This window comes from Dermochelys coriacea, chromosome 3 (genome assembly GCF_009764565.3).
Source record: "Dermochelys coriacea isolate rDerCor1 chromosome 3, rDerCor1.pri.v4, whole genome shotgun sequence".
Lineage (NCBI taxonomy): Eukaryota > Metazoa > Chordata > Testudines > Dermochelyidae > Dermochelys > Dermochelys coriacea.
The window spans coordinates 54,934,423-54,955,880 of NC_050070.1; the positions used below are offsets into that span (position 1 = coordinate 54,934,423).

The window sequence follows — 21,458 nt, forward strand, 5'->3', positions numbered from 1 at the left end:
GAGCTACTACTAAAGTGATGACTAAGCAGTTGGTGAATACAAATTTATCTTTCTATATTTATCTGTGTGGAGGCATTGACCTGTAGCAGAATAATCATTACCAGACAAATACAAGATAACAAACAGGGGCTATGTGGTCTAGTGATTTTATGTGCTAGTCCTTCATGCTGGAAGTCTTGTGTTCTAAATTCTGAAGAGGGTTATGATAAAGTGAATTTAGCAGTCTCTCTCATCCCTGAACAATTCCACTTCGCGTTTCAATGCTTGCATTCTCGGCTCTGGAAACATGGGACTAGAATGGTAGGGACAATGCAGGTCAGGAATTGGCGGGCTTATCAGGTCTGAAACCTGTGTTCTCAAACCCACATATTCCTAAGAAGCAAAATCTGTCCCCTGACACCAATCCCATCCCAAGAACAGAACTCAAAATATGAAGATAAAACTATGAACTAGAACAACATGTTCCAAGAGCAACAAAGGAGTAATTGTAGTTACAAATCTAAAATAATATTTTAGAGTAATTAACTACATGCATATGTTTTCTTTGGTGTATAGTTTTATATAATCTACATTATTTGAAAAGCAATACAAAATAACTATGTAGTAATCATAAAGAAATACAAATTTTGACATAAAATATAATTTTTCCATAGTAATGCTGCAGAGTACACTAAAACAGGATTAATGTGAATCTTCTGGATAAGCAGACATTCAGATAAACCAGTCTCGACCTACTAAATATTCTTTAAATCATTTGCATTTGTGGAATTAGAGGTAAAACCATACTGCTACAATCCAATTTTCAAAGGTTGCCACCTGCTGTTAATAAAATATTTTACAAATGTATTTACAAGTCAAATGCACTCAAAGCATTATGTGCTGTTCACTAAATTTGTTTACTGACTTGATTCACCAGATCACAATCAGCATGCTAACAGGAGTCATCATAACCTAAAACTTTTATCAAATGATAATAATGATGCAGGAGATTATACACACATTTATAGAAGTTTAACGATAAGTTTGACTTAACTGTTTCGAGGCAGAGTTACTGTTCATCTCCCCGTATAGCTAAGATTTAAGCAAAGATACTGGGAAATTAAAAGAAAAGTTAAGGCTTCAGTATAAGAATGACTCTATACTTACCTGGCCCTTTTTCCTTTCAGACATTTTGAAATATAGATTAAAGAAAATTGCCAAACTCACGAAGGAATGATCATCTTAATCTAGCAGGTTTTTTAATTTAATGTTTCTTTCATAGCCAGTAAACATGGTTCAGAAAAGCAGCACTAAAAATGTTTGTGTCTAATTACAGGTTTCAGAGTAGCAGCCGTGTTAGTCTGTATTCGCAAAAAGAAAAGGAGTACTTGTGGCACCTTAGAGACTAACAAATTTATTAGAGCATAAGCTTTTGTGAGCTACAGCTCACTTCATCGGATGCATTTGGTGGTTTCCAAACCACCAAATGCATCCGATGAAGTGAGCTGTAGCTCACGAAAGCTTATGCTCTAATAAATTTGTTAGTCTCTAAGGTGCCACAAGTACTCCTTTTCTTTTTGTGTCTAATTAGTTTCTCTTTTTATGATAGATGGTCATCAAGCATCTGACAGAAACAAAAGGCCTGATTCTTCTGTTATTGACATTAATTTTACACCAGTGTTACAGCCAGATCTTCTACTTTTGTATATAATTTTAACCAATTTACACAAGCTAAGGATCTGAGAAGGGTGGGAGCATCAGCTGGACACCAGTAAAGTGGCAGCTCATTCCCAGAAGGAGCTTTATGAAGACTTGCAGCCACATGACTGGGCCAATTCAGAGAGAAGGGCCTTTCAAATGAGCCAATGATGAACAATGGGAGGGAGAGGGTAGGACAAAGTCCATGCTATTACCAAAGGCAATTCTCATCCACGTGAGCATAAGATGCCATAAGGAAGGAGACACTTTTTCACCATGCTGGCCAGGCTCATAGGGATGCCTCATCTCCCAGTCCAGCCAGTGTCCCTTCCCCCCACATCAAGAATGGAAGAGTAATCTAATATATCAGATTTTTGTTAATACATTTCAGAAGTGCGTCTTTTTTTCAGAGAAGATCAGATCACAGGAGCCCATTTTAAAATGATCTTTATAAACAATGTAGCCTTCATAAATTTTCTTGGAAAAATATAATGCCCTTTCCTTTTTGATGATATCTTGTGTTCAGTCAGTGTTAGTTTTGGTTTTAAGTTAATGGAAGCTCCTAAAATGTTTTTTCCATGGTGTTTTATATTTATGCGTTATTCAGTTTTTACTCAAAACAAATCCATCAAATTCATCACCAAGTGCCTCTTCTAAGTAAGGGAAAAACATAACATATGAATTGCTTTGATTTGATAATTAATGGAAGGGATGACAAATTATTTTCTACATTAACCTAAAGATGATAGAACACAACTGCTTCTACTAAAGAATAGCTAATGCTTTCACACAAAAGATAATAACATAAGAAGTGTCATGGTGGGTCAGACCAATTGACCATCTAGCTCAGTACCCTGTCTCTGACATTGGCCAGGAGCTTCAGAGGGAGAATATAGAACAGAGCAATTCTGGAGAGATCCATCCCTATCTTCCTCTCCCTGCAAAAAAAGAGATATCAACTTTTTATGATAGCGTATGAGAAAAGGGAAAATATTTTAATATCATTACTTATTTGATGCCAATGCTTTAAGTTTTGTTTAAATGTGGAGACCTGATAAATTATCTCCAGCTATACCATCTTTTTTACAAGATTTGTGAAAACTATACTTTGTTAGTTTTGTTAGGGGATAGGGCACTGGACCAGGACTCTGGAGCCTTGGGTTCTAGTCTAAGCTCTGCCACTAATCTGCTGTGTGACCTTGGGCAAGTCACTTCACTTCTCTGTACCCCTGTTTTCCCTTCCCAACCTTTGTCTGTTTTGCTGATTTAGATTGTAAATTCTCTGCAGAAAAAAATTACTCTGTGTGTGTGTGTAGAGCACCTAGTACAATGGGGCCCCAATCTTAACTAGCGCCTTTAGGTGCTACCATAATTCTACTAATAAAATAAACTGAACCAACCTGCACTACCGTCACTATGATCAGTAGGATAAAAATGAATAAAGATATTAATAGGCAAGGTTAGGTTCTAGTTCTTGACTTTCATGATCAACAAAGTGTTTAAGCCATCCCGAATTTAGAAGTGCAGATACAGGACTCAATATTTCAAGATACTGAGTCACATAAATTCCCACTAAAGTCAGTGGGCAAAATTCCAAACAGGTTGAAGGTGATGCCATTTATCAATACATTGGTAGGTATAGATTCATATCAGCTTTTAAAACAGACTTTGGATATGCAGTAAAAAAGAATACCACAGAAGACTGTTACAAGAGTTTCCACTGTACCAAGTAACAAATATGTAATAGTGTTTGTAGAATGCTTTGAAAATTATATTGTATAGCTGCAAAATAATTACTAGATAAGTTACAGTTGGGAAAACTCATGTAATTATTAGAACTGGTCAGGAATTTCATGATGAATTTTTTTTTCCTATTAAATGTAATTGTTTTGAAAAAAAAATTGTTAAAAAGAATTCTCAGGTCCAGGATGGAATTTCTGGTCAAAAAGAGAGATCTACCCACTCCAGAATAGCAATAGCCTGGTAGTTAAGGCTCTGCCTGATTTAGAGGGTGGAACATAAGATGGGGTCAGATCAGTGGTCCATCTAGCCCAGAATCCTGTCTTCTGATAGTGGCTGGTGCCAGATGCTTCAGAGGCAATGAACACAACAGAGCAATTATCCTCTGTCATCCAGTCCCAGCTTTTGACAATCAGAGATTGAGGAGCACACAGAGCATCGGGTTGTGGTCTCTGACCATCTTGGTTAATAGCCATTGATGGACATATCATCCATGAATTTCTCTAATTCTTTTCTGAACCCCATTGTCATTTTGGCCTTCACAACATCCCCTAACAAATAGTTTCACAGGTTGACTGTGTGTTGTGTGAAGAAGTACTTCCTTATGTTAGTTTTAAACCCGCTGCCTATTAATTTCATTGGATGACCCCTGGTTCTTATGTTATGTGAAAGGGTAAATAATACTTTCCCATTCACATTCTCTCATGATTTATAGACCTCTCTCATATTCCCCCACCCCTTAATTATCTCCCTGTGTCTCCCACAGCCAAGTGAGTGACCTAACCACTGGGTTGTTGGTTATTTTGTGGTGGGGGAGGGAGTGAGGCTCTTGTATTTTGTTTTGTTTTTTTGTGAAAACATTTGGAATATCTCCATTTTGTTTTGCATTGGAATTAAACTAATTTTCAAAGCCTTGAAATTATTCACAAGACATAATTCCTGTTTTCTGGCCAGTCCTAGTAACTATGTATTTATTTCACTTCATATCATTACTTTGGGGCAGCATGGAAATCTTTGGTGTTCCAACGTTCTGCCTGGGCAGACAGGGCTGACTCACATCTTATAGTACCTACCAGTGCTGTCTCCAACTTTGCCTTCACAAAACACTTTGAACACCAAGAGCTCAACACACTGGTGGCATAAGGGAGCATAAAGGAGTGCATTTGTGCCAATGTGAACTTGGGCCCTGAATGTCTTGTTTCCAAGAATCCAGCTAAAAAACATTTTTGACTGGATTCACCAGCAGTGCAAATTTCCTGAACACAATATTTGTCTCATTTTAATTAAATTCTGACCAATATATCTCACAAAAGGGAAAAATTGTAAACACACTAGAAGGCATTAGTTTGCAAATTCATCCTAAGCACAATAAAGATTTGGAAAGTAAGTGAGAGCAAGCCTGTATAATATGTATGTTGACAGTTTGTGGTTTTTCAGGCACAGAATTGGTTCTGAATGCTATAGAAGTATGTGAATGATTTTCACTATTTCATTTCAATTGTGAATTATTGTTATACATTCTGAGATGGTATTAGACTTTGTAGAGAATCATTCAAATACTTCTATAGCATTCTGTATTAAGAAAGCACCAATCATAATTTTTCTTTTAATATATTCAATTGATAGCCTCACTTGCATGATACTTTTTAAATTTATACTTTGCACATTGGGCCAGCCCATGTTACAGCTCACTTCCATCTCAGGGGACAACAGGCATAGATTCTTATTCAGTAATCTTCAGAAAGGTATTAACAATATAATGCTTGGGACTGTCTAAATGCAACTGACATAAATCTGTCACCATTTTAGTTAAATTTATAATGAAGGGCTTATTAAAATATAGGATTAAAAGTTATCCCAGATCAAACAATGCAGGTGGTGGTTTTCATGCAACCCCTCCCCCCCAAAACTACAATTGTTGGGGGTCGTAGTCCCTGAAGCCTGCCTACCATAATCAGTTTTCACTGTAAGCAAATAAGTTTAAGTTATAGACACTTAATATGAAGGCAAATGCTATTTCTTCCTCTTTTCCTCTCTGTGGGTGTCTGTCAAAGGGCATGCCGGTCCTGCAGCAGCCCCGGAAAGCCAAGATGGCTCTGCTGAGGCCTGCCTCACTTTCCCCTTAACTCAGGTTCACTTAAAAAATCCACACAGGACAGATATTCAACACATTCCCCCTTCTGGGTTTCATTTTATTAAATCCTGTACAAAGTCTTTTAAAAGAAAATTCAAACTTACAAAGTCTTCATCCCAGTTTCAGCTGTGCCCAGCCCCTCCTCCCTGAGGGAGTATCCTCTCTTTAGAAGTTTGTTAGTTAATTTCTTTCAACTCCATCCCAAGCTGGGCACAGTCCCTCCTCCATAAGGGTCTATCTTTCTGCTTACCTTATGTCTGGAGTTCAGCCATCTCCAGAGGCCTTCCCAGCTGGTGCCTTCCTCCCTACAGGAACCTCCTTACTTCCTTCAGTGCCTTCAGGCATCTCCCAACCACCTGCAGCTGTCTCCCCTGTTGTAAGGCTCAGTAGCTTTCCCTTAAGTCCTCTTGGGAAGCAGGTAATTAGTCCGAGTGCACTGTACCCTGCTCTCTCTTAACAGACAGTGCCCAATAAGCAGCTGAACTGCCACCCAGAAATGTGGGGCTTGTTCTTGGGAGACCACAAATGGGGATCTGCAGAACTTGCATGCCACAGAGCTGTGCTTCAGGAGGCAACATCTGCAGAAGGGCCAAGAAATATTTTGTGGGTGGAGACAGCTATGAATATCCACCTGCTGAACATCCACAGTGTTTGGGAGAAAGAAAGCAGCAGCCCCAGAGTGGCCTAAAGGGAAGGATTTTTCTCTATCCATCTCCACAGATTCCCATTGTGCCCCACCTGCTTCCTGAGATTACGTGTGGGAAACAAGATTTGGCCTGTAATGGAACAGTCTGAGGGAAGGGCATTATGTGCAATACAGCTGGTTTGCCAAATTTGCCCCCATGATCTGGTGTCCTTGACACTGGTTTATGGTCCCATGTCTCTGTCTTATATTAGAAGGAGATAGTTACCTTCTCTGGACACACAACACAGTCTCTAATTTTTACCAATAAATGATGTAAGTGATTGTATCAATTGTCCATGTTAAAAATATTTAAAAAATTACTACAACAGTAACATAGAACACACACAAACAGAATAATAGAAATTCAAGCCCACGTGTAACCACATATAACCCACAGGCTACTCTGAGGGTCACTGTGGTCTTCAGCCTCCCAGTCAGTCTACGGGATTCAGTGAGAACTCCTCCAAATAGCTGCTCTGTGTTAGTCTCTTCCGGCCCCTTCCTCGCCTTCAGTTTCGCACAGTCTACAAAGATCACAGTCTACAAAGGTTACATGATCATAAATCATCATGTGTCCAGATATGTAGATACTTACACAGTGTAAGCTGTTCTGTATATTCTTCCCCATTTTGGGTGCACCATGAAGAGAACATTCTGCTTCATTTGTATACTGTGCTCGTCAACATGGTAAATGTGTAGATATAATCCATGTTTGCTAAACTAAAAGTATGAGAAGGAGCTAGCCAGATTCTACAGTATTTAAATTACTTACCTGACATCCCACTTAATGTCATTACCCATTGTTGGTTTCATCATTAATGAGGTAATCAATTCCTGTAATCTGGGAGGTGAATGCAAATCCATGGTTTTCGTTTTAATTTAATTTTAAATCAACTCATTAAAGAATAACCATGACACCAACTTCTCATAGTCAGAATTTAATAAGTTTATATCTTGGGGCCAAGATGGCACACTGTAATACAATACTGTATCATCAGCAATCATAGGCAGAGAGGAGAAAATGCAAAGAAGTTGAGGGTTATTAGCTGAAGTAGAAGTTAATAGAGCACAGGAAAAGACCTTTGTGACATCCCCATTTACAAATATACTCAAGTGGCTTACTGACCAGCATCCTGGTGATCCTCAGCTACTGCAACAGTGTCAATTAACTAGCACTAGGACTGGAGAACCAAAATAGCACAAAGCCATCTGTCCAGCCCCTAATCCTGAGTTGCTCTGTGCTCCCTCAAGCTGTAGCTGAGGAGTGGAGCACTAAGCTTCTAGCACTGCAGAGGGTTTGAATTCTATGAAAAAACACCCCCACACACATAACTTAGCCACTACAAATAGAAACAAAATAGGTCAGTACTGTTCTCAGTCTGTTTTACTTCCTACTTAAAATGCAGTACCTTGGCACACTTCCAAATAGTTGAAAACTCTCCACACATTTTCTACCTTCAACTCTCTCTCAAATAAAATGTATAAATTACATTTGGCTACACACATATAAAATTCAATATTTGGAAGGGAAAGGAGTTTGGAATGTGAAAGTAAGTCCTAAGGTGATAGATTAGTGAACAGAGAGCATATGAAGTGGTCTAACGTGTATGATCAATTAATTTATCAAAGGGCTTTATAATTTATCACATAGCCCTGTAATTTATCATCCATCACCTACACATATGTGGTATTAATTCATGTGATAAATTTTAGAGCCATATGATAACTTTCTAACTTCCTGAACAGTGTCAAACAACCACTTTTTTTATACTAACCTTCTGAGAAATATTCAATACTTCACTCCCAGATATGGAATTTCCCACAAAATGTACATCAACAAAAGTACCATGACAGCTTTTCTATACATAAAATCATCCTCAAAAATATAAATGGCATTATCTTGTACTGTTGCTTCTCAATGGGAACTAACACTTCTAATCCTAAAAGGCTCAGGAAAATTGATTTTAAACTAATGCAAATTTACCATATTTAAACTATATATAAAGAGAGAATTTCTGCCCCAAAAGCATCCAAGCAACCTTTCACTCTGTGATTCTATATAATCTGTTTGTTAGAGAGTTGGATGGAGACTGAATTGGGATAAAACAGACTGAGCAAACTTGTAAAGCCAAAATGGACATTATGTAGACAATATATAGGGGAAGGATCCTGACGAAAAAGAAAATCAGTTGCAAGTCAGCACCTGGGTAGGCTGTGTCAGTCTTCAGACCCCAAAGACCATCACTTAACTGTCTTTTTTTTTCACAAGGTCAAAGTATGACAGTAATTTCAACATGCTTATGTCACCAGATGTTCCCCATTGATCATGCATCCCATGCTTTCCCCCATTAGAACATTGGTCTCATGAGTTCACTTTTAGACTGCCTTATCTGAAGGAAATTAGTATTCTGGATAAGTGAAACAGCTCACTTTCTTAGGGTTTTGCCATTAAGGGATATTCTTGCTTCTCTAGCATCATCAACGTTCCTTGACTTACGATGGAGTGCTGATGCTGAGGCAAATTTAGCAAGCAATTTTCGGAATGGCTGTGATTCATATTAATATCACTGAGCCATCTGCAAGGAGCTATTTGTCATCCACAAAGACATAGTTCACTGCTTCATGCAAAACTCTGCATAGTTTTGTCAGTAGAAGTACAGGGAAAGGGTTATCTTATGGAAAAGGAATTGGAGTTGAACTCAAGATACTGGGGTTCAGTTCCTGCCTCAGCCATAGTTTTCCTGTATAACCATGGTGAGTCTTTAAGCCCTCTGTGCCTCACTTCCCTATCTGGAAAGTGGCGACAATTATACTTCATTTCTCTAACCCTTGTCTAGTATGTGCTTTGAGGAACTGACTTCTTATTATGAGTGTAAACTGCATTTAGTACAAAGGTTCATAGTTTCTACTCTAATACAGGCAATGATAGAAGAAAAATATTCTCCATTTTTCTCTGCTATTTTGGAATGATTTGAGCTGCTAGTGTTTTGCATCACTTCAAATGGTTAGACATTTCTGTCAAGATGGGGACTTTTTAGAGTTAATACATTCAAAAAAATGTTCACTAACTGGGAAGCTACAACAAAAATATTGAACACCAAAAGGAATCTAGAAGTCTTGATTATGTGAAAATTCTACCAATGTAGTTTTCTTTTACCTTATCCATATTTGCTAGTAGGAGTCTGTTACCATGGGAATGTGAAAGTAATTTCCTTTCCTTTTAAAAACTTTTTTTTGATAATCAGAAAACGTCATTTTGGCTTATAGCTACTCTGCTTCACATTATTGGCCTCACTCGCTAACAACACAATTGCGATAAAAGCCATATAAAAAGAAGTAGTGACCTATTCTCTTGATTCCAGAATATCTGCTTCACAATTGACATGCTTATCACATTTAATGTTTCAGCAATGGCTTTAAAGTAATTGCTTTGGGTGCAACTAAAGTTAAAAAACAAGCAAACACAAAAAAGCCTCAAAGAGTTTTCTGCATTTTTCGTGCCTGTTAACCACACTGATTTGCAACAGAGACGAAATGTTTTAAATAGAAACTGGTACAATGTGGTACATTTTTAAAAGAGTTAATATTGCATATGTATGTATATAGGCAAGAGAGAGAGTAAATGCCACAGATTGTGTAATGAAAGCCCAGCAGGAAGAGAGATCCTATACAAAAATCAAAGGAAATCTTACGTTTATGTGCTAAAGCATGTTAAAATGAGCCCCTAAAGACAACAATCTGCATTTCTCAGAGAGTATTGGGTTAAAGCTGAGGATGTATTTTTATGATACGCAATGTATACATTTTACAAAAGCCTATATTCAAATACTCATTTTTCAATCACAGCACCTTATGAAATATGTCCTGAAGATTATTTGATGTCAATGGTGTGGAAAAGGACCCCAGCTGGTGACATGGCATTCAATCGATGTCCTCTCAATGCCACAGGTACAGTAGTACATCAAATTTACATGCTGACAATAGAGGGGGAAAAAACAGTTTTGTTTTTTGTTAAAACTGATCTTCCACCTGCATTCAAACACATTTAACCGTTGCCCAGATACTAAAGTGAAATATATAAAGATATATAATATAATGAGTAATAATTAATTGCCAGGATGTATCAGGCAGTTTGCTGAAAATCAAGCAGATCATAAAGCCTTCTAATTAAAACTCCTAAATGCCAATTATATGACACAGGAAATCTGTTACAGAAACATGTATTGCTCTTTGAATGCTGCTGATGCTCATTTGCATGAAATTGTTTCTGTGTGCTCTAAAATAACATAGAATGTATCCTACATAGGCTTTGTTCACTCTGACTATTCTCAGTTATATATATATATATATATATATATAAATATTTTCTCTGTTCTTTATGACTCACAGGCACCACTAGCAGACGCTGCTCTCTCAGTGTTCATGGAGTGGCCTTCTGGGAACATCCAAGCTTTGCTAGATGCATATCAAATGAGTACAGACACTTGCAGCATTCAGTAGGTGCAAAGCCAGCTTTAGTACTTGCTCTGTTTATTTTTTGCTAAGCATCACCATATAAGCATTTAACTGTTTACCCTTCAGTCAGACTTCTGATGAGGAATAGGGGTGGGGGAGACTTGAGGAAGGATAATTTATATCCAATGTATATAATTTTGATCCTATATATCTGCTGCTGTTTGAATGAAAGAGTCCTTTGTCTTGCTGTAGCAGTGAAAAGAATAATGAAGGCTCCTTTTTCATCGTTGTTCATTGTATAAAATTTTTATCGAGGTCCTGGAGATTAAGGCATATATTTTAGGCTTATTAGCAAATGAGATGGGAATAAATGAAATTTACAGGAATTTAATCTACTAAGGTCATGTTATAGTACTTTACATTTGTTAATTGCATGCTAGCAAGTGAGGAACTATGATGCCTCTTTCTGATATCAAATCCTGAACTTCCACTTTAGGTGAAATAAAAGGAAGAACGGTTGAAGGGGTAAAAATACTGCACTGGGTTGCAAACAAAATAAATAACCCCATGGAGCAATATGATATGCTTTTCAAACATGCGTAGAAAGTTTCTTGTCAAGATATAATGTATAAATATATGAACGATGTCTTCCTAAATGTATTTTTTAAATTCTGTTCTCCCAGTTAAGGACTCTGCCAGATCATTCCAGTGTGGGCAGAGCCCATTTTAAGATTCTCATGGACACTCATTTTTTTTCTTCCCAAGATATATTTTCCTGACACCCGTATTACTCCCACTCCTCTTTCAAAGGTCACCATTAATGCTGCTCCATTAATCATTCAACTGAGGGGCACTAACAGCTGTGTGTTTGTGATGGAATATGATTACTTCCCAGCCTCTCAACCAAGCGCAACGCTCATGTAATGTGCTTAACAATTTCTGGTGGCTGAAGCTGATTTCCCACCTGGAGGAGATTGTGATGAATTCCCCCGAGCTGCCTTTATGTTTCATCAGATTCCAACTTAATTGAGACAAGGGATACAGTTTCAGAATTATCCAACAAAAGCATTATTTTTAAACTCAGACAAGGAGAAAGCACCTGTGCTAGGCCAGACCTCCTCTCTTCTGCATGCACCTGGCTGGGAGTTGCAGTATCCCTCAACCTTTCATTCAGGAGAGCTTCTAATTATTTGCCATTCGGTATTTTTAAAGTTTTTAAAAAATGGAACATGGTTTCTGTATACTTAAAAATAATCTGCCAATTAATATCGATATATTATGTGCTAATTAGTGCAAACCTACTGCAAATGAGTGCTATAGCAGCCTCAATAAATACAGTATCAAAGTACTAGAGACAGGATCTTGCAGTATATTAAAAATGATGCAAACTGTATTTTGGGGACAACTTCTGGAGACCTTTCAGAAAGAAAGGAAAATTATGGGCTTGATTATAGCTAGTCCTTGCGTTGCAGCACACATTTGAGATATAGCAAGGTGAGACAATGGAGTAAGAAACCTCTGATCCCTTCCTTCAATGCCCTCAGGATTGCTGCCCAGAATCACAGCCTTTGTGCTTGAAGGAGCAGAAGAGATGGTACTTAGTTGCTTTCACCTGAGTGCACCTCAATGGAAAAGTGGTGGGGAGGGGCACAGAGTAGGTGGAGACATGCCTCCACTCCTCCAAGTACCAGCTGTGTTGTGCCCCTTAAAGGGATGTCAGAGATTATGTCCTCCTCCTGCACAACTGGGAAGCTTCCCTTTAAGTCAGAATGTCTCTCTGGGGTGAAGTGGCTCTGCATCACGCTTACTGCAGTGCCGTGGCTAAGTGCTATGATGTAATCATGAATCTTTTTGTATAAAACATCTTCTTAGTAATTTCTCAGTAGATGAATAATGTCCTGCAAGTGCATTGGTTTCTTTGCTCTTTTCCTATTACCGGGTTGCAGTTTAGACACACTTTACGGTGATTTTCATTACAAATGGACAGCTGATACTTATATATTGCCTCTTCTTGAAATGGGAAATACTATAAATACTGTTTATGTAACAACTAAGGGTGATGCATTTCCAGTTTTTAATAACATTCACAGTGGTATATTGTGTTACAAATATCTCTTGCCATAGAAATAATTCAGATCAGAAAAATCTAAATTATTCAGAATTTTCATATTAGTTCTGACTTTGAGGTGAAATCCTGGCTCCACTGTAGGCATTAGAAGTTTTGCAATTGACTTCACTGGGGCCAGGATTTCACTCTTAGAGTTTTAAGTATATTGTTTTGTTTTGTTTAAAAGTCTCCATTTTTGCTGTGATGGCACATTCCACACCTGAACAATGCAATGCATCAGACAATGGAATATCTGATGGGATTGTTAGCCTTTCAAAATTCAATAGTTGTTAAATCATCCACGGCCTGATGGAATTCACTGAACCTATCATTTTGAAGCAAAGGCAAATAGAATAGCCACAAAACAAAACCCAGAATGTTGCATTCAGCGACATGTACAGAAGTTGAAGTGTTTCATATGAAATACTGAAAGGGTTAAACCAATTTTATCAGGTATACATGAACTAGAGCTGGCACTTTTAGACTAAGGGTGTTTCTACACTGGGCAGTTAACCCAGGTGATTGGCACCTAGGCCTCAGCATCTGAGTTATCCTAGTCTGAGTGTGAGCATTCCCACAGCAAAGCCACGTTCCTGTTACAGTGTCCTCTCTGCACTCACAAGTGTGTTGGAGCATAACCCATGATTCTTTGTGCTGGGATGAGTTCTTGTGGGAGAACTCATCTGTCCTTTCGGGGCGGAATCATGGGACACGTATGAGAGGATTAACAGGACTCGCATGATTTTTCAACAGTGTGACTTATCTGGCTAAGAAGGAAGAGGCCCTGATAGTTTATGGAGTCCCAGAAAATCCTTCTTAGCATTGTTAAAGATTACATCCTCCAGAACAGATTTATATACATTCTTTTATAAATTTCCTTTTTCAAAATATTAGAAAAGATTAGTCCGTATTGTGAAATAATATTTTGGCAAAGAACATTTGAAAATAAATCAATCTTCTTTTAAGTTACACACACATCTAAAAAGCATCTTATCTGAGCACTAATTTTTACTCTAGTTGGTACACATGCAAATTAAAGGAGACAAATGGTTTTCTCTTACACTTACTTTAAAAAGAAATTGTCAGCCTGTCAGACTCCATGGTGCTACTCAGAGTGCAAGGAATCACAGAAGTGTTAAGGAATAAGTGCTAAGGAATCATAGAAGAGAAAGATGGAAAGCCCTATAAGGTCATCCAGTCCATCCTCTTGGATTGTCCTCTCTCCCTAGTACAAGTTAGGGTTGGTATCCCTGAAAACAGGGTTTTGTAAGGTAAATTCTGACGGACAGCATTGCTATAATACACATGTACATTTACAAAAGCATTTATGAAATATTTTAGTGTGCTTAACTTACCAGTTATATTCCTTTACAAACAAGAACAGCAGCGAGCAGGTCATTATACACTCAGATGATATGAACTACATCCTCAAAATCTGAGACTCAGCTGAATCCCTTTAAAAAAATCAGGTGCTAAATGTACAAAATAAGTTCTATAGTTCTGAAATAAATGACATTCTTGAAGTAGAATTATTGCCATTTAAATGTAGTATGTGAACAATACTTCACACACACTATGGCTACATCTACATTTGAGCCGGGTGATGTGATTCCTTGTGTAGATGTACCTGTGCTGGCTCTGCTCAAGGTGGGGTGCTAAATATAGTAGTGTAGCTGGGGTAGCAGAGGCGGCAGCTCGGACATGCTATCTCGCTAGCTTAAGCTACATGAGCTGGGAATCTCACCTCCCAGCTCCAATGTAAATGTAGCCTCAGGATGAAATCTCGGCCCCATGGATATCAATGGCAAAACTCATACTGATTTCAGTGGGGTCAGGAATTCACCCATAGGATAAAATCCTGGCATAAACATCAAAGCCAGCATATGGGCTGCAGCTCCTACCTCAGCATGCTGTAAAGTGAGGTTAGTAGGACAAATCCTGCCATCCTAGGGCAGGCTGTGATATGCAAGCCTGTCTCATTGTGCTGCAGAGAGCTTTTTATTACTCTTTACTGGACATACACTTTCCTAAACACGTCACCAAATTTTGTACTAACTGTTCCCCTCAGCCTGAAGCCTTTGAGTGAACATCGTGTGTGCTGTCTCTTTAATGGGAGTTATCCACCACTGCATCATGTATGCCTAGGAAGATTACCTGTAGGACACACATTTTAGTTGCACTGCTGTCATGCAAAGACTTGTGGCTCCTTATATTTTTTCTCTTTTACTTACCTGTGTAGACAGAAAGGATTTATCCCTTAATAGATATTAAAATGAAGTAGTAGGAGGAATGTTAGAATTTGCATATTGTTCAGTTCAACGCAAGCCTTGTAATAATGGCAAGTACGGTTTCTATGTAATTGGGTCCAATCTTTTTATTACAAAATGCATTTGAAAATCTCTTTGCCAAAGGTAGTGGAATTACTGGAGTTAAAAATACCCACAGGACTTTAAATAGAAACAGTCTGTGTCCAGCCCTTACACAGTGTACAATTAAGAGCTCTCCTTACCGTACATGGCTTACAGAAGGACCAGGCAGAATTACTGGCCCTGCACACATCAGAGCAAAAATACTGGTCTGCCCCAACACACATTAGGAGTGCACAGTGCTCCAAATGTGGTAGAAGAAAGGAGATATGTTCATAGTAGAAAATTACAGTCTAGGCTATCTACTGCTATATCTATCTAAGGTACTTGTATAGCCTCCATTATTATAGTATCTAAGTACCTCAAAATCTTTAATTTATCCTCACAATACCCTTGTGAGGTAGGGAAGTGCTATTATCCCCATTTTACAGGTGGGGAACTGAGGCACAGACTAAGTGTGACCCAAGGTTATGCAGGAAGTCTGTGGCAGAGCAGGGAATTGATCTCTGGTCTCCATAGTCCAAAGCTACAGCCCTAATTACTGGACCATTGTTCCTCTTCCCCTCACTTAGAATTAAGAAAGTCCAAATAAAGCCGAACTTCCATGGGTTGCGGGGGAGTGGGGCTATTCTCTCTCTAACTCTGCATTCCCTGTTCTGTATGGTGCCTCTCCCCATGGCAGTTTAGAGAAATAGTTTGGGATCTGGTGTGGGGATTGGCAGTGGATTCACCACTCCACAGCTCCAGAAGCCTTATACCTCCCAGGCTGAGGGTATTGAAAGAGATTTACAGGAAAACCAGCTAACAGGATGGTGTAAGATAAGCAGTGCCCCCCCACCCCCCCGAGCATGCCACCAACATCCCTTATACCTTCCTGTTAGAAACTTTTGTCTGGTGCTTGCCACCTTCCAACCACTCTTTAGAATTTTCATAACCTGTCTGTATCTGTTTTCAGCATTTTTAAAATGGGGATAATAATTAGAGCTGGCTGAATAATGGAACCAGTTATTCATAAATAACTTATCCAACATTTGGCACAAAACAATCATCAGATCACTTCAGCGAATAATGTTTGATCATCTTAGAAAGCTGGTTGAATAATGTGAAAAATCATTCACTGAATAATTTAAAGGACAAAAAGATGCCAAAATCTATCAGATAAACTTTTGGGAAATTATTTGGTCAGCTCTCCTGACAATACTTGCAGAGCTAAATGAGGATTAATTTTAGTACGACTTAATACTTTGAATATGTAAAAAGATAAATGCTATTCTTTGCACTCTGCAATCATATGGTCCACAGTTCAATCAATTATTTGCCCTTTTTCTGAGCATGTTTTACATGTATTTTGTTATTACATCATTGGAGTCTAGAAACACATGCATCTAAAATAGATGCATTTGTTACTTCATTATCTGAAATTATCAATATGTGATGTACCCCCTGCACACCTACCCCAAGGAAGAGGAACTGTATGCATGTCAGTGAGGCTACAGACAGTTTTCTATTTGTCAGTTTGTGTAGTATTTAGATTAGTATTTTCTGATGTATATTTATGCTAATGTAAAACCAAGATTCCCATACAAAACATTGAAATATGAATTCACATTATAGTGTTATCGTCTAGACAATTCCCAAGTTTGCTTACATGAGTATATTCTCATCCTAGTGTATTGGGAATTACGCAGATGAATTTTTGCATATGAAAATGAAAATATATCCCATAAAATTGCTTTTCTACTCCTTCTAGTTCATGCCATAATTTTGCTTTTGCTTCCTGCTCAGCAATATTATTCACTATATTGCAAATGGTATATTTGCAAATGGATGAAATATAATTTGATCAAACAAACTCTGAGGTGAATAATGATTTGCCTCAGCTGCAGCTCATTAGAGCTGATTTAATTTTTTCCAAATTATATTACAAAGACAGCTTATCAGCCAGTCAGTGTATTCCTCGATGAAATGACTGCTCTGCTTCCAGACAATGTATTGCCTCTGCTAGTTTACTGGTTCATCTCTTTTTACATAGTTGCAGGGTAGAGCAGACTCAGTTATTTTTGCAGCGATTTGAATTTGAAGTTCCCACCAGCAACTCCTCCTTATTGCTGTCCCATCCCATTCATACTTTGGTTCATGTTGAATCATCTTCCTGTTCCCAGGCCTGTGGGCTCAGGGGTTTGCAGCAGTAGACCCTGTTCTATCACTTTCATAGCTTGGGAAGAGGTTGCAGCGTACTCTTTTTCCCTCATCTCTCGAAACACCTGATCAGTGCCATCTGTGCTCCTCCTTTCCCTGGTTGCACATTTTGCTTCCCTTCATTTCCTGTCTCTGGGTCCCCACTGTGGTGAACTGAATGAGGAAGCAGCCAGCAGGTGAAGAAAAGAAAAACAGGATCAAGAAAAAAAAGCAACTACTGGCAATCATTTAGCAACTACAAATGTGCAAAGAGCTAACCTGCAGTGGAGAATTCTCCCTTCCTCCCCTGGAAGAGGAATGGACTTGAAGTAATGGAGAAGTCCAGGATTGGCTCATTTCTCTTACCCTCTTTTCACCCTTTCTTGGCAGAGTAAAGTATTGATGCAGAGAATTTTTCCTCACATATGAGCTTCAGAATCTAGTACAGAGAAATGTAAAGATGAGCTCTTCCTGTTTCTTGGGAAGTAATCCCTTTGAAGCCTCATTTAATCCCTCTAATGCAGTGGTTCTCAAATGTTAGCAACCCGAGAACACCCGTTTTGATTTAACATTTTTCAGGGACCCCCAACCCCCCATGCTCAGCCCCAAGCCCTACCCCCACTCCACATCTTCCCCCAAGATCCCACCCCACCTCTTCCCACCCAACACCCACTCACTCCATCCCGCCTCCCTCCATAGTTCACTCTCCCCTACCCTTACTGAGTTTTGCCAGGCTGAGACAGGGGGTTGGGATGCAAGAGGGGGTGAAGGCTCTGGGAGGGAGTTTGGGGGTGGGGGAGTGAGGGGTGCAGGCTCTGGGAGGGAGTTTGGGTGCAGGAGGGGTTTCAGGGTGTGGGCTCTGGGAGGGAGTTTGGGTGCAGGAGGGGTTTCAGGGTGTGGGCTCTGGGAGGGAGTTTGGGTACGGGCTCTGGGCTGGTGCAGGGGGTTGGGGTGCAGGAGGGGTGAGGGGTGCGGGCTCCGGCCGCATGATGCTTACCTTGGGCAGCTCCCAAAAGTGACTGGCACATCCCTCTGGCAGCAGCTCCTAGGCGGGGGGCCCAGAGGGTCTCCACACACTGCCCCTGCCCGCAGGCACCTACCCCACAGCTCCCATTGGCCGCAGTTCCCAGCCAATGGGAGCTGCAGAATCAGAGCTCGGGGCCTGGGCACCGTGTGGAGAGCCCCTGACCCCCTCCCCTAGGTGCCATAGGAATGTGCTGGCTGCTTCCGGGAAGCCTGCCTTAGCCCCATTGCACTGCTGGACTTTTAGCACCTAAAATCTCCCTGTTTGGAGTTAAGGGAGGGAGGGAAGGAGTTGATCAGCATTGCCCGTGGACCCCCTGGAGTACCCTCAGAACCCTGCAGTCCCCCAGTTTCAGAAATGCTGCTCTAATATACATTCAAATAAGTAAAAAATAAATATTCCCTCTTCCCCTTCAAGCGCTATGTCCCCTCTTTCCTCTAGAAATCCTACATTAAAAGAGTGAGGGGAAAAAAGACTGACCCCTGCTTTCGCCCCTGGGCTGGCTGTATGAAATTACCAGAGAGGCATAAAAGGGCCCTAAAATTGCTGACTCTGGCTGTGGGAAGATTCCCCAATACAGGTACCCAGCAAGCTGTCTCCTGAGGATCCCCTCACAAGCCCAGGTGTGCTGGGGTGAGGCTTGGGGATTGGAATACAGGGCTGTGCAGGAGATACTGACTGGTCCCAGGAGTCTCATGTAATTTAGACATGCCTCCAAGGCTTTCTATATTACAACAGTCCCCAGGGCAGCCAGGATCTGGAGAGTGCAAAGGTGGTTGAAATCACCAAAGCCTTTGCATGTTCTTGCCTTCCTTCCCTTCCATTTCTGTACCTCCTCTCTTTAAATCCCACATAATATCAATAAAGTTTCCTCCCTCACCATCCCCAATCCCTCTTATCATGTCCGCTTTCAAAAAAAAAAATTGAAGTGAACTTTCCTCCTGTTGTTTCTGATGCTGCTCCCTAATGCTGAGTTGTGCTACAGCAGTGATCAGCTCTGAGTGCTTCCTGATCACATTGATATTCTGAGCCAACCAACACTGCAGCGGACAGTGAACTCCACTACAGAGGGGAAAAGAAAGATGAAGGCCATTTAAGAACTAGATAAAGAAAGCACTCATGCAGTTGTTCCTTAAAGTCTATCACCACAGTAAAACTGTTCACTGTAATGTACCTGGCAGACGATTTCAGGAATTTGGCTAGGCTCTTGGAAAACAATGGTTACAGTACATTACACTTAACATAATTATCCCTCTGTTACCTTTTGCTCTCCCTACCCGTTTGCTGTTTCCCCCTGTTGTCTCTCATCTTGTACTTAGATTGTAAATTCTTTGGAGCAGGAACTGTGTTTTTGCTGTGCATCGAATGTGCCAGGATGGAGACCCAATTAGATTTATGGTCTCTGGCCACTACTGTAATATAATAATAATGTACTCAAATAGGGCCAAATTCTGATTACCTTGTACACACAAACAAGGTGACTAGGATTTCAACTACCACGTCAATATATAATCAAATAAATGCATAAATGCCTATATTAACGAAAGAGAGAGAGAGAGAGAGAGGGCTTAAGGAGGATCCCTGATAAACAGGACGTACTGTGTAAAAAAAATAAGACAAATAATTTGAAGTATGTTCCCTTTCTATACCCCCCCAGCTTTTGCAGTTCCCTCAGTATGGAGAGCCATGAGAGACTTACCCCGCAAGCAATGCTATGTCTGTCATAAAATGAAAACAAACCTTTCAGACTCCTCATTCTCTTTCCCCTCAACTCCTGCTCCTGTCAACTTGCATTATACATGGAGAATGCAAAAACTTTAAGACATGCCCTCTGTTTTAAAAAAAACAAACCCAACCATCTCTCACACAGCATTCCAATGTGAGCTGAATTAATCACAGATAATTGCGGTTCTAAGTGGCAATACTTAAAACATCATATGAACCAGATCAACAAACTCAGTGACAAATTCAACAAGGAAAAAACTAAAACAAAAGAAATGGAAGTTCCTTTTGTGATTGTTTCCCCCAAAGCCATTTCTTCCACTATTAGAGAAAAATCCTACAACCTTCCTATTCATAAATGTCATGGGAGAACTTAAATGTAGAAGCTTATTCATGGCCATCTGTACTAAGGAAAGCATCAATGCAGACCCCCCAAAAATCAATTACTATATTTGTGCAGTTGTATGTAGTAGTCAAAATCAATCCAAGGGGAATGCAGCTGCACATGATGCTTCTTTGAAGGCCAAAGCTCTAGGGCTGGAATTAGTAGCAATAAAGCACTTAATAATAGTATAATAAAAAGAAGACTGTGGAATGGGTGAGAGTAGTAAAAATCTTATGAAAGCCTCCTATTGGGGGGATAGAGGGAGGGCAATTAGAATTTAGGATCCCTCTGGGCAATTCTCACTCTTCATCTAAAAATATATAAGAGCAGCACCAGCAGTAGCTGATTTTCTGAAATTTTCTGCAACATGCACTGAACACATGCTTTATATGCAAAGATTCAGCTTGCCAGAGAACTATGTATGTTGTGTGGGGGCATCTATGCTCATACACTCCTTTTTCTTTCAATAAACTGGTTTGGTAACTGAATGACACCGGGGCAGAAATGCTCTATACTGTGAAAACAATTCTCCTCTTATTTATCAAGAGTAAGTTCACTAAAGACAATAGAATTGCACTGGTGTAAACCTGATACATGTGAAAGGAGAATCCAGTAACTCCACAGAACAGGTATGGTGGCAGTTTCTACATTTTTCTTCCAATGAGCTTCCAGTCATAACCGTGAGGGACCACATCTAGAGCAGTGGCTCTCAACCTTCCCAGACTACTGTACCTGTTTTAGGAGTCTGATTTGTCTTGCGTACCCCCAAGTTTTACCTCACTTTAAAACTACTTGCTTACAAAATTAGACATAAAAATACAAAAGTACACTAGGAGTGAAAAATTGCATACTTTCTAATTTTTATCTTATAATTATAAAATAAATAAATTGGAATATAAATATTGTACTTACATTTCAGTGTACAGTATATAGAGCAGTTTAAATAAGTCATTCATTATCTGTATGACATTTTAGTTTGTACTGA

At 39.5% G+C, this 21,458-nt stretch overlaps 1 protein-coding gene across 9 annotated transcripts in view; it reads left to right on the plus strand.

The window, feature by feature from the left end:
- Positions 1-21,458, plus strand: part of ADGRB3 (adhesion G protein-coupled receptor B3) — a 616,872-nt gene that overhangs the window by 278,063 nt on the left and 317,351 nt on the right. For all 9 annotated transcript variants that reach the window (XM_043510428.1, XM_038396358.2, XM_043510430.1 and 6 more), the window contains 2 exons: positions 10,083-10,184; positions 10,626-10,732. In XM_043510428.1, the coding sequence (XP_043366363.1) occupies positions 10,083-10,184; positions 10,626-10,732 (209 nt within the window). The remainder of the gene's footprint in view (positions 1-10,082; positions 10,185-10,625; positions 10,733-21,458) is intronic.